This window comes from Oncorhynchus clarkii, chromosome 19 (assembly GCF_045791955.1).
Source record: "Oncorhynchus clarkii lewisi isolate Uvic-CL-2024 chromosome 19, UVic_Ocla_1.0, whole genome shotgun sequence".
Taxonomy (NCBI): Eukaryota; Metazoa; Chordata; class Actinopteri; order Salmoniformes; family Salmonidae; genus Oncorhynchus; species Oncorhynchus clarkii.
In genome coordinates, this window is record NC_092165.1 from 27085722 (window position 1) to 27102890 (window position 17169).

Consider the following 17169-nt stretch of genomic DNA (forward strand, 5'->3'; position numbering starts at 1 on the left):
TTTGGTAAAATACCAAGTCCAGCTCAAATAAACTAAGAGAAACAACAGTCCACCATTACTTCAAGACATGAAAGTCAGTAAATACGGAACATTTCAAGAACTTATAAAGTTTCTTCAAGTGCAGTCGCAAAACCCATCAAGCCCTATGATGAAACTGGCTCTCATGAGGACAGCCACAGGAAAGAAGACCCAGAGTTACCTCTACTGCAGAGGATACGTTTATTAGAGTTACCAGCCTCAGAAATTGCAGCCCAAATAATTGCTTCACAGAGTTCAAGTAACAGACACATCTCAACATCAATTGTTCAGAGTTGACTGTGTGAGTCAGGCCTTCATGGTCGAATTGCTGCAAAGAAACCATTACTAAAGGACACCAATAAGAAGAAGAGACTTGCTTGGGCCAAGAAACACGAGCAATGGACATTAGACTGGTGGAAATCTGTCCTTTGATCTGATGAGTCCAAATGTGCGATTTTTGGTTCCAACCGCTGTGTCTTTGTGAGACACAGAGTAGTTGAACGGATGATCTCCACATGTGTTCCCACCGTGAAGCATGGAGGAGGAGGTGTGACGGTGTGGGGGTGCTTTGCTGGTGACACTGTCCGTGATTTATTTATAATTCAAGGCACACTTAACCAGCATGGCTACCACAGCATTCTGTAGTGATATCCCATTTGGTTTGCGCTTAGTGGGACTATCATTTGTTTTTCAATAGGACAATGACACAAAACAAACCTCCAGGCTGTGTAAGGGCTATTTGACCAAGAAGATGCGTGATGGTGTGCTGCATCAGATGACAAGGCCTCCACAATCACCCGACCTCAACCCAATTGAGATGGTTTGGGATGAGTTGGACCGCAGAGTGAAGGAAAAGCAGCCAACAAGTGCTCAGCATATGTGGGAGCACCTTGAAGACTGTTGGAAAAGCATTCCAGGTGAAGCTGGTTAAGAGAATGCCAAGAGTGTGCAATGCTGTCATCAAGGCAAAGGGTGGCTACTTGGAAGAATCTAAAATCTAAAATCTATTTTGATTTGTTTAACACTTTTTTGGTTACAAAATGATTCCATATGTGTTATTTCATAGTTTTGATATCTTCACTATTATTCTACAATGTAGAAAATTGTAAAAAATAAAGAAAAACCCTTGAATGAGTAGGTGTGCCCAAACTTTCGACTTGACCTGTATTTATAAAACATTATTTGATAAAACATTGAATTTGGCCTTACTAATATCATGATATTACCCCTTAGAAACGCATTGAATAACTGATTCATACAGTACAAAGAAAAACAGATAGTCCAAAAATAAATCAAAAGGAAGTATGTTCTGAAGTGGTTGTCCTATATCTATGAGATACAAGAAAGCGCAGGGAATTTTTTTATGTTGAAATTATCTGTATAGCTTTGACATGGAAATGCCCCATTCACTTCCATTCATTTTTCAGCCCCGTACCTGGTTACCTGCAGAGGAGTCCCATGACGCGCGTGGGGGTCGTAGAGTAAAACGGAGAACACCATCATTTTGTAGGCCAAACCATTCAAATGCTACAGACATTTTCGTGAGAAGACCGATTATCCGGATGTCTCCCGTTCTGACAAACAGTGGATATATCTCTGCCACCTTCCACCGCAGATCAATCTTAATTTTTATGGGGATTGTTGTATTATGCTAATTAGAATCTAGGGGATATTATTAAAATATATCTGAAGTCAAAGGTGTAAAAATATCGAGGCCAAATGGGAGACACTTTCCAGAACATTTTGGTTTGTTTTGCATGCCAGTTTGTTTAAAGCTCTGTTTACTTATTCCAAATATTTCCCTGGTTGGAAATGCATGTGAAAATCAACGCTACCTCCAAAGAAAATGCCATATATGGTCAAAAGTTGTAACACTTGACTTAATTATCAATTGAGGAGCAAAACTTTGATGCGTTTAAGACAATTATGGTATTCCACTCAGAATTGGACCCCCCTTGATTAACATTGGATTCATTTATCACAGGCCTACAACTTAACCATTCTACCTCTTGTTCCTCATCTAAATTATCCTCAACTAAGGTGGTCTAATGGCTATAGTGCACTGAAAGTCTCGAAATAATGAGGGTATACCACACAGGTTCTATAGGCTGCCCTAAATATATTTTTGCATTTTAAATGACAGTAAATAAGGGAAACAAACGCGCAACTCAAATATGATTGCCTTGAGATTAGGAACTAATTGCTTTTGGGTTGGTGGAGACCTGGGGAGTATAAAGCAAGGAGGACTTGCCGGAGTTGTACAATGTGTCTGTCTAAAGACCAGTCTTAAAGAGAGCAATGAGAGCACACACGCTTCCAACAAGTCATTCTGAACAGCTACAAGCCCAACAAAAAGACCACACACCGCGCCACAGACATGGTAATAATGTAAGCTTGAGCCTCTCAGAGCTCATCCTGAACAAAACCACACCAACAAAATACTTAATCGAACGCTTTTCTGTTCTATCTGATGCTGCAAAGGGTTCGTTTGAAAATGCCCCGAATTCTCACTGAATTCAAGTTTTAGGGTAATGGTAGAAATTTAGTACTATAGTACCAGATCCCAATAAAAATAGATATTGAGTTAGCAGACAGAGGACTGAATTTCTTTGGAAGTTGAGGAAGCTATGAACATTTTGGGATTTCTCTCTTATAATAGAGCTATAGTCATAATTCCATGTAAGTATGTGTGAAATATTCAGACTAATTTCCAATCCACGAGCGGCGTTAATGGGGTCAAATCATGTGCTCCGGTGTATATCAAATTTCCTAATAATGTATTGAAATGGAAAAAACAATTGGAATGTGTTTACTCAACACAATTAAAACCAATAAAGTATTGATACAATGTTAATTAACTTATATCATACTGGTAGAAGATGGGTCGATTAAACAAGCAAACTACATCAGTTTGCAGACAGCGGAGATCTCATTTTACGCATGTCGCCATAGAACTAATATAGGACAGATGATGGGTTGAAAATACGTCTTATACGGTTGACATTTTCCTGGCAGGCATATATAGACTGCCACACAGACGGGATGTGATGCTTAGGCAAAACGGAAGAACAATGCTGAGGGTGAGAGGTTGCCGTATATAATATCAAACATCAAATTGAGCTAGCACAGAGCAAATAGGCTCTATACCCAGAATGCTAGAGGCTTGTACAATATAGTTTATATAGAAAATAATCGACGAAAAGCCCAATTGGTTGAATGATCCACTTTAAGTGAAAAGTAGAGCGCCAATACAATCAGTGCCTCAGTCAAATCCATGCACTGCTGCGCTTTGACACAGGGTTACGACAGGCGTTTGGTGCTCTGTTAATTCCGTTGACTATTCCTGACATTCGATTAGTAGCCTATATTTCAATTAAATATTAGTCTATTCGTAAAGTCCTAAAATCTCTTAAACAATGCTTATTCCAAATCATATTTAGCGAGATAAAGTGAACCGTGTAAGTCCACTGGGCACACACTGGTTGAATCAACGTTGTTTCCACGAAATTACGTGGAACCAACGTGGAATAGACGTTGAATTGACATATGTGCCAGTGGGATGGATGATACGTCTGTAACTGAGCCGATAGATGTACCAGCGACTTGTTTTACAGCCAGGGAAACCTCACTGCACCTGTGCCATAATGCTGTAGCCGATTCAAAGGAAAACTGGCTACGCTAGGCTATTCACCTTGTGTGGAAGAAAGCTCTTGCTCAAAAACCCCATTGCGACCAAAGGCGTGCTTCCAATAATGGCTTGTCATAGCCCAACGCTGCAATGTAGCCAGGACCGTGCAAGCGCATGCACAACCACCTGTGTCATTAGTCTTATCAAAATCAATAAGCTATATTGAAACTAGGTTAATAATCCCTTTAGGTCAAATGCACAGTATTGAAAAGAGCATTGCACTAAATGTGAAGTGTTTACCATTGGTTGGCATGAGTCTGAAATGCTGATGATGTAGGATGTTTGCTTGTTTGAAGTGCAACTCTTGTGAGAGCTCATTAAAACATAATAATCGAGTATACAACTATACTTTTCTCCACTTGACAGAAGTGTTTGATGAGAGTATTATATTGTTCTTCATATGTTTGCACAATCTGCTGCTTGAATCAGCCGTTTGATAATTGGCAAAAGACGATCTCATGATGTCTGTCAAGTGTCTCAAGTTTACGTCTAAATATTCTAAAGAGCATAACGCAAATATCCTGTCATAATGCATGAAAATAAAGAGAATATAGTGTAACCGTGGGCGTCATATAGCATACTGAAATATTTATTTAGGGGCTCAGTGCGGATAAGACTAAAGTATTTTGAGAAAGCACTTTGGGTCGTTGTTCAATCGCTTAGCATTCGCGGGGGGAGCACGTATTGGCTATATCAAACAAGTCATGACATAATAGACTTATCATAAAGACTACAAAATGCTTACAATTCCCATAATGATCACAATAATAAATCATATTAATATGAATAGTATTAATAATCTATACCAATATAATATCATACTATTAGTTGCAGGAAGTATGTTACATCAAGGTAATTAACAGCTAAATTACAAGAGAACACACAGCTAGTCCTTCCACACTATGGACCTATGGGCCCGTCTCAAACAATTCATTTGAAATGTACCATTTATATTCTGGAGTATGTTAAAACCTTTTCGATTAAGAACCGCAAAATCTCTGCCCCACGGCATGCAAATGTTATGACGCGCTGGAGTCAAATGCATACTCAGTCAAAATAATATCCGATTTGATAGGTCTAGATTTAAGTCTCAATCCCCGTGCAAGGCTGGCAATTTCATATGGTTTAGACTCGGGTCACTCTTCTGCGACATGTTTACATTGAAGTTTGCAACAAACCAAAAAAAATCTCATAAAAGAGACTATTAAGGAACCCACTGGGCACAGACATCTTGTTCTGATTTACATTTGGTTGAGTTGTCAACAAAAGTGAATTCAACGTGAAATCAACAACAAATGAACCATGTCATTGGATTTTGGTTAAAAGTTGGGTGAAAAAAAACCCTTAAATTGGTGACTTTTTGCAAATCCACGTTTTCCACGTTGTTTCAAGTCATCACATTTTAAAAAATGTTTTTTGTTGAAATTATGTTGATTCAACCAGTTGTTGCACAGTGGGAAATAGTGACCAGGACCTACGTGCTATAGATTTAGAACAATTCAATAAAATAGGTAGGCTATCAAAAGTTTTTGTTGCAAATTCTATAGGTTAAAGGCGATTTATCAATAGGCCTACCACGTAAAGAGTGGCTATGGGCACGCTATTTTCCTTTCAATCCCAGTTGACTGATTGATTATTGATAAACGTAAGCCTACCTCTGATAAGAAGCGAAGAGATTTGTCTTGCGAAGTTATTTGAGAAGAATACAGTTGTTTGGGCAGGGATTTGAACGATAAGACTTCCTTTCAGCCAACGCGTGTTTGATCCCCACTGTTAAAAAGAACGCCTCGGGGCCTCACCTAACTGACTCACCCAAACCAGAAACACACAGGCCCGCAGCCGAGAATACAAGAAAGTTAGAACCAAAGGGCCGCCGACAGCACACAATGGCCTGGCCTGGGTTTACTCAGCGTTATCCAAGTGAGATACTGTGTACACAATTATCCATTAGCTTAATATACGATTTGTGAAGAGCCGCGTTTTGTAGGAACGGTCACAGAGATCCATTAACCTTATTACCCACAGTCGTTGATGGTAGCTATAATAAACGTGACGAAAAAAACGTGGAATTGGGGTCGAGCTCTTACATGCAAAAGTTAGCATTAGGCTAATAGCAATGTAGGCTAGTCTACCAAGCAAGCATATTGTAACAGCAATTTGGATTACACCTAGTCAAGGAACAGGTTTTCATTAGTCATGCATATAAGCCAATGTTGTGTGTGGTTAACATAGGCTATTCTAATAAAACAGCTAAATAATGTCGGTATAAATTGAGGCCTACTGAATCGACAAGCTAAAGTGGGTTATAGACACTGTTTTGGGGCAGCAGGTAGCCCATTGTTTAGAGCGTTGGGCCAGTAACCGAAAGGTTGCTGAATCGAATCCCCGAGCTGACAAGGTAAAAATCAGTCGTTGTGCCACTGAACAATGCAGTTAACTCACTGTTCCTCGGTAGGCCGTCATTGTAAATAAGAATTTGTTTTTAACGGACTTGCCTAGTTAAATAAAGGTTACATTTAAAAAAAATATAGAAAAAAATAACATAATAATAATAATAGTAATAATAATAAGTTGAAAATTATGTTGTTAATAGGCCTATATCATTTTCTGAAAACACATTTTCAAGGTTTCTCGTAGGCCTATATATTCTTCTCTGAAACAGTATACAAATCAATTTCAATAAATGGATGTGAATTATTTTATTTCCATAATTTATTAATAGGATTGTTTGGCTGTATTTAAGTAAAATATCTATATAAGTTACAAGTAAATAAAACGTACAAATACCGATAGAACTAAAAGAACCAACAACAAACCATCAAAAGCATAAAAACTTTGTACAACAGATTGCTAAAAACTAGGCTATATGTTCAATTCAAAACTTTGACAGAAATATACAAGCTACGTTTTACATTAAATCTATTATAAACCAGAGTCTTCTGTGACAAAAGTTGAAAAGCACCCACAGTTTTTCTATTGAGACCTTTAGCCCAATGACCTACACACAGGAGAAGGCCTACCTCTTGACGTAAGCCGTTTATACCTTCTCAGTATAATTTACATAAATAAAAAATCCACCTTCAAGGCGAGTCTTGAAATCGCATGGACTCGACACTTCGTCTTTCAAGTTTCTTTCTTCCCCTCCTACTGTCCGCATCCAACATGGCTTTCCGAAAGAGTAAATAACGATTTAGAAGAGCGTGAACCAAATGCACCAAGTGGTGTTGTTGAAAATGTATACAAAGTAACCGAGTTTGTTAGTTTGTCTGTTGAGGGACTTTTCTGCGAAAGCTTTGACAACAGTGTTGTTTGTTTGTGATCATAGTTTGTCTTGCTGTCACCATGTCCGGCCGTATAAGAGAGCAGAACACTGCAGGGCTGTCCCGTACTCGGCGCTGGATGAGTTCAGGTGAGAGAGACTAGCTACCTGGGTCTGGAGAGACGGCGGGCTGGTCGAATGATGTGCTAGGTCTGGAGAGTGATCTGCGCTAACCACCTGCTGGCCCTGGTGCTGGCCTAGGCCTGAACCATTACTGGACATGATCATAACATTGGCCCCTTGCTGGTGGTGTGTCTGGACAGTAGTGGTTGGAGTGTGGGCACTGCCTTGGCATGGCTTGCCGTCTTTCACCAACACGGGCACGGCCACCCGCCGAGGGGACTGCTGCTGACAGGAACTATTATCCTGTTGCATCTGCTGCTGCGACACTTTGTCCTTAGCTTGCCTCTTCATTTTATACCGGTGGTTCTGGAACCAGATTTTGACCTGGGTGGGGGTGAGGTGGATCATGCTCGCCAGGTGCTCTCTCTCGGGCGCCGAGAGATACTTCTGTTGTTTGAATCGCCGCTCGAGCTCGTAGACCTGAGCCTGAGAGAACAGCACGCGTCTCTTCCTTCTCGGGGTGCTTGACAGCGGGCCCATGCCTTTGCCCACATCCGCGAGGGAGCCGAGGCTGCCCATACTGCCCATGTTCATGCCCGAGGAAGAGCCCATGAAGCGGGAGACTGAAAGCAGAAATAGGCCAGTGAGATGATGATGATTATGATAACAATAATAATAAAAAATAATATTATTATAACGCTTCAATACCTTTAACCATAAAATAATACTCAATGTGAATTAATTGAATTTAAAACGTGTCGGAATATGACCCTTCCTTAAAAACTGAGGCTAACATGATCACGTCACTCACAGGTCTGTCTCCTAACGGACAAATGACCTAACCATAATTAATAGCCTATTTTAACGGAATTATATCGTTTATATATTTAGTGCAATCAGATGAATAATAGGCTAATAACGCATTCGATACACCCCCACGTGACAGGTGCATGAACCTCTGTGGGCTACTCACAATAGAGTAGAAACCACCAACAGGTAATATATCTTTACAGACCGGAGTGACAATACTCTTAAATCAAATAGACTATTAGAAGCATCAATCTTGGCCTAAATGTATCATAAACGAAAAAAGTGAAGGACATTTTCAGGTGGTGTCAGCTTTCTATGAAACGTGTTCCTATATCCATGGTAAACATGATATTGTTAGACTGGCAAAAAAAGGCACAGAGTGGGTCACTAAATTGGGCGATTAACAATGAATATACCCAACACTCCCTCTTAGTGAAACAATAACCTATCAGTATCGATGCAAAAACTGAAAGCAACAACAAAGAGTTTCAGTAATTTCTATCGCTAATTTCAGTGCAGACTAGAGCATATGGCTCTAGTGTAGACTAGCGTACTTGCTTAATAATGCTTAATAAAAAAAGCTATACCCTCAGCTGTTCGGCTTCATGCAGACTAAAATGTATACTTACTCGTGGAGAATCGTGGGTCTGTGTTGGCTCCGTACCAGCCGGTGGCAGTGGCGCTGCCTCTCATACCGTCCTGGTAGGGAGGCAGGTCGCTCATGTTGCCTAGGTTGCCGTTACAGTAGCCCCCCATCGCGGTGTGTGACAGCTGGGACACCCCTGCCGCGGTCATGTGGTACGCTGCGGACACAGTCCCGTTATGGCCCATGTGGTGCTGTTGCATCGCCGCCTGAGACACCTGCGGTTGCCGGTAAGACGCGAGAGGTACCCCTAAATTGTTATTCTCCATACTTACTTTCTTGTAGCTCTCCTCAAGAGGACTCAAGATATCGGAAACAGAAAAAGGAGTCGTATGCTTAGGGCTCATCGACATTGTTCTGGGGCAGGTGGAGAGGGGAGAAATTAGAAGGCTAGGCAATCTCTCCTTCTGTTTTTTTGGGGGGACCAAAGCCCCTCTCTCTCTCTCTCTCTCTTTGGTTCCTGTTGACTCAACGTCGATCCTTGCTAGATGAACACGTAGGTAGGAGAGTCGACTGAATTCCGCCTTAATTGCATTGAGTGGGAGCTGAGCTGAGCTGGGCTGAGCTTGGTGCTGCTGGCTTCCGTTTGTTTTAGCAGGGTGCCAGGTTTAAGTCTAGCATCAGAGGCGGGGCATCACCAACTAGGGCAACAATACAAAGCAGCTCTATCCTCCTCTCCTTTCAACCTCGTTGCACCCAAAGGCATAATTTGACTTACATGTTGGCCAAGCTACAGAATGTGCTCTGTAGCTTCCCTCCCACAATTCCATAAACCAAAGTGCATGCACATTGGCTACCTGTGTATTATAGGCTATTGATAGTAGGTAGGCTACTTTATTAGCAGTAGGTAGGTGGGTTTGTTGTGTTGTGGTTGACAAACACGCAGCAGTATAATGATAGCAGTGGGCACATGCACCACAATGCACTTTATTAACTGTAGTGATGTTTACGAAGACCTCTTGATGAAAAGGGGCCTAGACGGACTTGAGAGTCTCATAGCTGGGGAACCCACCCCGACCACTTCCCAAATGGCACACTATTTCATATTTAGTGTACTTTTTTAACCACGTTTCTTTGCTGATGGTCAATAGTGCACGATAGGGAATATAGGGTGCCATTTAGGACACAAGCTCTGTACTCTGAGAAAAGCTTGAGTTGAACTAGTGACTTTTAATGGGCGTGAGAGGCTTCTGGTTGATTGCAGACGTGTTTGCATTATGCTCGCATCTTACTCAAACATGCAAAAGTGCACTTGCTCTCTGCTACAAGGGAGGAAAATTGACGGATAAGTAAACAAATACACATCCGCGTGTTAAGTGGCAGCGCGTGAATGATTAACCCCTTTTCTATTTGTTATCATTAGTTGAGCGCGAGGAGAGAGAGCGGCGTGTCACCCCAAATCCGGATGCTCCACTCGTCTCGTCGTCTCAGATCAGACAGCCATGCAGCCAGTCAAACGAAAATGCGTTTCAGGAGAGGCTCTCTTGTAAAGTTAACGGCGCTCAAGTATCTGTACTCTCCTTCTGCAGCAGTAGATAGGCAGGGAGAACCACACCACACGCCAGGTAGTCGTCCTCAGTGAGCCGCCTCTCGCCCTGATGCCCAAGGAGCCATAATGGTCTAACTCAATCAGATTGCACTGCTCATGGATGCGTAAAAGTCAAATGTGCTTAGTTTCCCCTTCACCTTTCCAACGAAAAATGATACTACAGGGAAAGGCCGCAGTCCTGGCATGACCATAGAATTCGATTTTTCCTAAACTATTTTCATGTCAAAGGAAGGAATATTTGGTGTAGTTCGAGTTACGCGCGCTATAATCAAAGGACAGTGTTTTGTTCACTTTATTCAAGGAGCATGACAAAAATGTTATATACAAATAAATTGAAGGAAGTAGGCTAATTGTAGCCTATAACTTTCCATTATTGAGGACGTTGTACATTGATGTGGGTGGAATACAACAACAACAATAACAATAATAATAATAACATGGTTAATCAATCTGTCTGCATGACTTGACTGTTGATTATTGTTTTGTTATTTTACAACAACAAAAAATGTAAACAATTTTTTTTGTTATTGTACGTAGCCTAAAGCCTCTGATTTTGGTTGTTGTTTTATTACGTTATTAATTAAGATGCCTTTTTTTGTTGTTGTTTTGGCTACGATGACCTAAATGATGCCCCTTGCGTGAATTTCTTATCTCTCATTTGCGTTGTCATAAACATTGTTTTTATACATGCTTTGTTTCATATGTATTATTTCTGCCAGGAAAAACTAAAACTGAAGTATAACATCTAAACGTATACAGGAAGGCAGTAGATCCGCTTTCATGCCTTGACACCCCACGAAATAAACAACTCACTCAATATTAATCATATTTCATAATAATAACTGTTACAAGTGTTCATTGTTATGATTGTTATGATTGTTATGAAATGAAACTATATGAACAACCATAGTCCTGTTAATAGAAACAGCAATCGACAACAACAACAATAAATAACACTACACGTACGGTTATCAATATTACTAGCCTACTAATGATAACGTCATTATTACTGTAACAGTGTTCTCGTTGATATCGTCCTCTCCAATAGGCTTTTCAAAATACATTGGTATGACAGTCAGAGGGCATATCCTCGTATCGCCTCAGCTTAAGCCTGCATGCGGTTGTGGAAATGAATTGGCTGGGATATAGTATAATATGTTGGATGGATTTATACATTTCGGAGTGCAAAGGAAGAAATCTGATTTGGCTATTTACTTGATTAAAAAAAAAAAAAATTCCAAGATATTCAGGAAATTATAGATGGAAATAGTTTGGTAATGTGCAGTCCTACTTTCAATGTTTTATCCGTACCGCAGTGCACGCTGGAGATCATTTATATAGGTTTATAAACGAGAAGAAAACATTCAATTGACGTGATGTCGAATAAAACACATCGAGGAATTTAGGAAAGCAGAACAAACAGTCTCGGTGTTGATAAGCCTTTCTCGTTTGAATGTCGAGGCCCTGGACATACATTGGACCGAAGAAAGACAGCAAGACAGCGTCTTCTGGTGGCTATGATGTGAAATACATATTGAATAGATGTCTAGTATCGGTGGTTTTCATCGTGCCAACGTTAGACAGTTTAGTCTCGTTAATCACACGTTTGACAAACCTGCCGTGGTCACATCTATTTCAAACAAACCAGAGTGATACGACGCATGGTGTCACTTCTGATAGCATTAAACCATTACACATACTGTCAAATTGCAATAATATTATATCACAATAGCACGTGTGCCCGATAGAGGAAACAAGGGTGAATATTTTGATTATCCCTCTTTGTTTGCTGACTCCAAGCTCTGAGCATAATCCTGCGTAATACCGCTTTTACGCGTTAATCGCTCATTGATATTTATCCGTAAAAAACGGTTCAGGATTCTACCCAAAGTGAACCACAGCAACACAAAACAGTTTCCACGAAAATTGGTTCCATAACCAATCTACATTATTATTCATCCCAATGTCAACCTCTTCTCAATGGCATTATAAATCACAACATGCAAACATTTGCATACATTGCCATAGCTCAGGTCTTCGCCATTATTACTGTATTGAGGTCAAGGAGAAGTGCATTTTAAAAGGAACAATATAATCTCATATCCCTAGATGCTCTCAGTAAATAATTTCTCGACGACAGGTGAGCGCACCTTACAGTGACAATTCAGCTGTTCCACATAGGAGGCCTACATGCAATTACGGGCAATTAGCATCATAACACGTTTCCTCTGGGATATATGACTTCCTTAATTGCTGAATTTCAAAAGGATTTCTCAATTATCTAAATCAGGACCTCTTTTCTGTTCTGGAACACGGCTATTATGGTCAATTAACATTCATTAGTCAAAATGCTCGCACTAATTTCTCCGGAATAATGAGGAGACTTTGAAGTGGCGCGTGGAGGGGGGCACCGAACCTTTGTTCCTGGTTCATATTGTTGTTTGGGCACTGATCGTTCATGCGGCGTCATACTACTACTGAAAAATAATATCAAGAAAGGACTCAGACCTTTTCTCATTTGGGCACAATTCCGTACTTCACCCACTCTCCTCCGTGACCCTGAAACGAGGTCGAGGAGATGTCAATTCGTTAGTAGGCGAATGGAATAGAGAATCTCAATGGCCTTTTATCAATTAGATTTGCTCACATCCTGCGTCCTCTCTCCTGCGTCCTCTCTCGCGTCCTTATGAAAAGGGTCCAAGTTGGCGAGGAGAGTGAACATGGATGGAAATGCGCTTGCTTGAAATGAGACGGTCCTTCTCCACTCGTGCGTCATTAGGCAAACTACGTTTACAGGGGTGGATCCCAAAATAAATGTGTAAAGTGCAACAAAAATGACCATAGAGGGGATATGACACAGTTTTATCATTGAACTGTGATACAATAAGGGGCATCGGTGTGCTTTAGGACCATCCACATCAATTCCACATTACATACACCACCAGTAGTAGCCTACATTTACTGTTAATTCCCATCATTTCTAATGTTTGTGTGGTTATAGTAATTTATGTTAATGCAGTCAATATATTAGTATTACAGTCTTACCGTTGCCGTTGTCGGAGTGGACAAGTTGTTACACTTGTGAGAAAAAGTTTTTGTTCATTTCATTCTATTTGGTCAATTTATTACTCGTCTTTTGTTTGCAGTGCTCCTGTCAATTTTGAGTAAGGATGCACACCTGACTACACATATAGAAGTAGGGGCAACAAAAATCTTGAACAAAAATCTGATTTTATTGGTCACATGCACGTGTTTAGCAGATGTTATTGCTGATGTAGCGAAATGCTTGTAAAAAAAAAAAGTTATTCCCGGCTCTATGTAATAACACAAAACAATTTCTGGTCTTATAATGTAAGAAATAACACATAAAAAAATAAATAAAATACTGCAAAGTTGCCTAAGGGCTAGAAGCAAGGCTGCCCTATCTATCAGCGCCATTTTGGTTGGACTAGTCTATCTGGCCTGCACGCAATTGTAGGCCTGTAAATGTGCCCACTTGGGGATGTCTGATAGTATTTCTGATTGTCTTAACTCACCACCACTAATGAGCTATGGAGCTTCTCAAAGTATTTTTTCTTTACCTCAGACAGAAAGTAAACACAGTCTGTTTTTAGAATAAATTGAAAATAACAATAGTTCCTCAATGTATTTGAACAATATTTCCAGCTCTCTCCCTTTCAATAACAACTTGGCATGAAAGGGAAAAATGTATTGCTCTGATCCAGTGGAAACATCATAAAATAACCATATTACTTCTCATCCCTTGCACGAATAGCCTACAGCTATGTCTGTCCCAAGCTCACTGGTGTGGGAAACTGAGGGCCCTGAAAATGTTATACAATGTTCAAGTTTGCTAAAGCGAGTTCCGGGGGTGACCCAGTTGATAGTTGATACAATGTTTCAAGATCATTGCAGAAGCCATGCATAGCCAATGGGATTTATAGGATATTTATTTTTATCAGGATATTTCAAATTAAATCAAATTGTATTGGTCACATACACGTGATTAGCAGATGTTATTGCGGGTGTAGCAAAATGCTTGTGCTTCTAGCTCCGACAGTGCTCTAATTACACAACATATACCCAATACACACAAATCTATGTAGGAATGAATTAAGAATATATACATATGGACGAGTGATGTCTGAGCGGAACGGACTAAGCTACAATACAATAGTATAGAATACAGTATATACATATGAGATGAGTAATGCCAGATATGTAAACATTAAGTGACTAAGATACCGTAGAATAGTATAGAATACAGTATATACAGTGGGGCAAAAAAGTATTTAGTCAGCCACCAATTGTGCAAGCTCTCCCACTTAAAAAGATGAGAGAGGCCTGTAATTTTCATCATATGTACACTTCAACTATGACAGAAAAAATGAGGAAAAAAATCCAGAAAATCACATTGTAGGATTTTTAATGAATTTATTTGCAAATTATGGTGGAAAATAAGTATTTGGTCAATAACAAAAGATTATCTCGATACTTTGTTATATACTCTTTGTTGGCAATGACAGAGGTCAAATGTTTTCTGTAAGTCTTCACAAGGTTTTCACACACTGTTGCTGGTATTTTGGCCCATTCCTCCATGCAGATCTCCTCTAGAGCAGTGATGTTTTGGGGCTGTTGCTGGGCAACACGGACTTTCAACTCTCTCCAATGATTTTCTATGGGGTTGAGATCTGGAGACTGGCTAGGCCACTCCAGGACCTTGAAATGCTTCTTACGAAGCCACTCCTTCGTTTCCCGGGCGGTGTGTTTGAGATCATTGTCATGCTGAAAGACCCAGCCACGTTTCATCTTCAATGCCCTTGCTGATGGAAGTAGGTTTTCACTCAAAATCTCACGATACATGGCCCCATTCATTCTTTCCTTTACACGGATCAGTCGTCCTGGTCCCTTTGCAGAAAAACAGCCCCAAAGCATGATGTTACCACCCCCATGCTTCACAGTAGGTATGGTGTTCTTTGGATGCAACTCAGCATTCTTTGTCCTCCAAACATGACGAGTTGAGTTTTTACCAAAAAGTTATATTTTGGTTTCATCTGAAAATATGACATTCTCCCAATCTTCTTCTGGATCATCCAAATGCTCTTTAGCAAACTTCAGACGGGCCTGGACATGTACTGGCTTAAGCAGGGGGACACGTCTGGCACTGCATGATTTGAGTCCCTGGCGGCGTAGTGTGTTACTGATGGTAGGCTTTGTACTTTGGTCCCAGCTCTCTGCAGGTCATTCACTAGGTCCCCCCGTGTGGTTCTGGGATTTTTGCTCACCATTCTTGTGATCATTTTGACCCCACGGGGTGAGATCTTGCGTGGAGCCCCAGATCGAGGGAGATTATCAGTGGTCTTGTATGTCTTCCATTTCCTAATAATTGCTCCCACAGTTGATTTCTTCCCACCAAGCTGCTTACCTATTGCAGATTCAGTCTTCCCAGCCTGGTGCAGGTCTACAATTGTGTTTCTGGTGTCCTTTGACAGCTCTTTGGTCTTGGCCATAGTGGAGTTTGGAGTGTGACTGTTTGAGGTTGTGGACAGGTGTATTTTATACTGATAACAAGTTCAAACAGGTGCCATTAATACAGGTAACGAGTGGAGGACAGAGGGGCCTCTTAAAGAAGAAGTTACAGGTCTGTGAGAGCCAGAAATCTTGCATGTTTGTAGGTGACTTATTTTCCACCATAATTTGCAAATAAATTCATTAAAAATCCTACAATGTGATTTTCTGGATTTTCTTTCCTCATTTTGTCTTTCATAGTTGAAGTGTACCTATGATGAAAATTACAGGCATCTCTCATCTTTTTAAGTGGGAGAACTTGCACAATTGGTGGCTGACTAAATACTTTTTTGCCCCACTGTACATATGAGATGAGTAATGCCAGGTATGTAAACATTAAGTGACTAAGATACAGTAGAATAGTATAGAATACAGTATATACATATGAGATAAGTAATGACAGATATGTAAACATTATTAAGTGACTAAGATACTGTAGAATAGTATAGAATACAGTATATACATATGAGATGAGTAATGCCAGATATGTAAATATGATTAAAGTCAATAGTGTTCCATCCCTTAATGTGGCCAGTGATTTCTAGTCTATGCCTATAGGCAGCAGCCACTAATGTGCTAGTGACGGCTGTTTAACAGTTTGATGGCCTTGAGATAGAAGCTATTTTTCAGTCTCTCGGTCCCAGCTTTGATGCACCTGTAGTGACCTCGCCTTCTGGATGATAGTGGGGTGAACAGGCAGTGGCTCGGGTGATTGATGTCCTTGATTATCTTTTTGGCCTTCCTGTGACATCGGGAGCTGTAGGTGTCCTGGAGGGCGGGTAGTTTGCCCCCGGTAATGCGTTGGGCAGACCGCACCACCCTCTGGAGAGCCTTGCGGTTGTGGGCAGGGCAGTTGCCATACCAGGCGGTGATACAGCCCAACAGGATGCTTCAATTGTGCACCTGTAAAAGTTTGTCAGGGTTTTAGGTGACAAGCCAAATTCCTTTGGCCTCCTGAGGTTGAAGAGGCTCTGTTGTGCCTTCTTCACCACACTGTCTGTGTGGGTGGTCCATTTCAGTTTGTCAGTGATGTGTATGCCAAGGAACTTGAAGCTTTCCACCTTCTCCACTGCGATCCCGTCAATGTAGATAGGGGCGTGCACCCTCTGCTGTTTCCTGACGTCCACGATCATCTCCTTAGTTTTGTTGATGTTGAGTGAGAGGTTGTTTTCCATGCACCACACTCCCAGAGCCCTCACCTCCTCCTTGTAGGCTGTCTCGTCATCATTGTTAATCAAGCCTACTACTGTTGTGCCGTCTACAAACTTGATGATTGCGTTGGAGGCGTGCTTGGCCATGCAGTCATGGGTGAACAGGGAGTACAGGAGGGGGCTGAGCATGCACACTTGTGGGGCCCCAGTGTTGAGGATCAGCAGAGTGTAGGGGATGTTTCCTACCTTCACCACCTGGGGGCGGCACGTCAGGAAGTCTAGGACCCAGTTCCACAGGGCTGGGTTCAGACCCAGGGACTCGAGGCAGGGAGAACTTAATGATGAGCTTGAAGGGTACTA

General features: G+C 41.0%; 1 protein-coding gene across 1 annotated transcript; it reads right to left on the reverse strand.

Annotated features, from left to right (window-relative positions):
* Window positions 1–7043: 7043 nt before the first annotated feature.
* Window positions 7044–8894, reverse strand: LOC139374191 (NK2 homeobox 1). The gene is made up of 2 exons (XM_071115207.1): window positions 8528–8894; window positions 7044–7711 (listed from the first exon to the last, which is right to left on the reverse strand). Exons 1-2 carry the CDS (start codon window positions 8892–8894, stop codon window positions 7044–7046), a joined length of 1035 nt encoding a protein of 344 aa, XP_070971308.1.
* Window positions 8895–17169: the final 8275 nt, after the last annotated feature.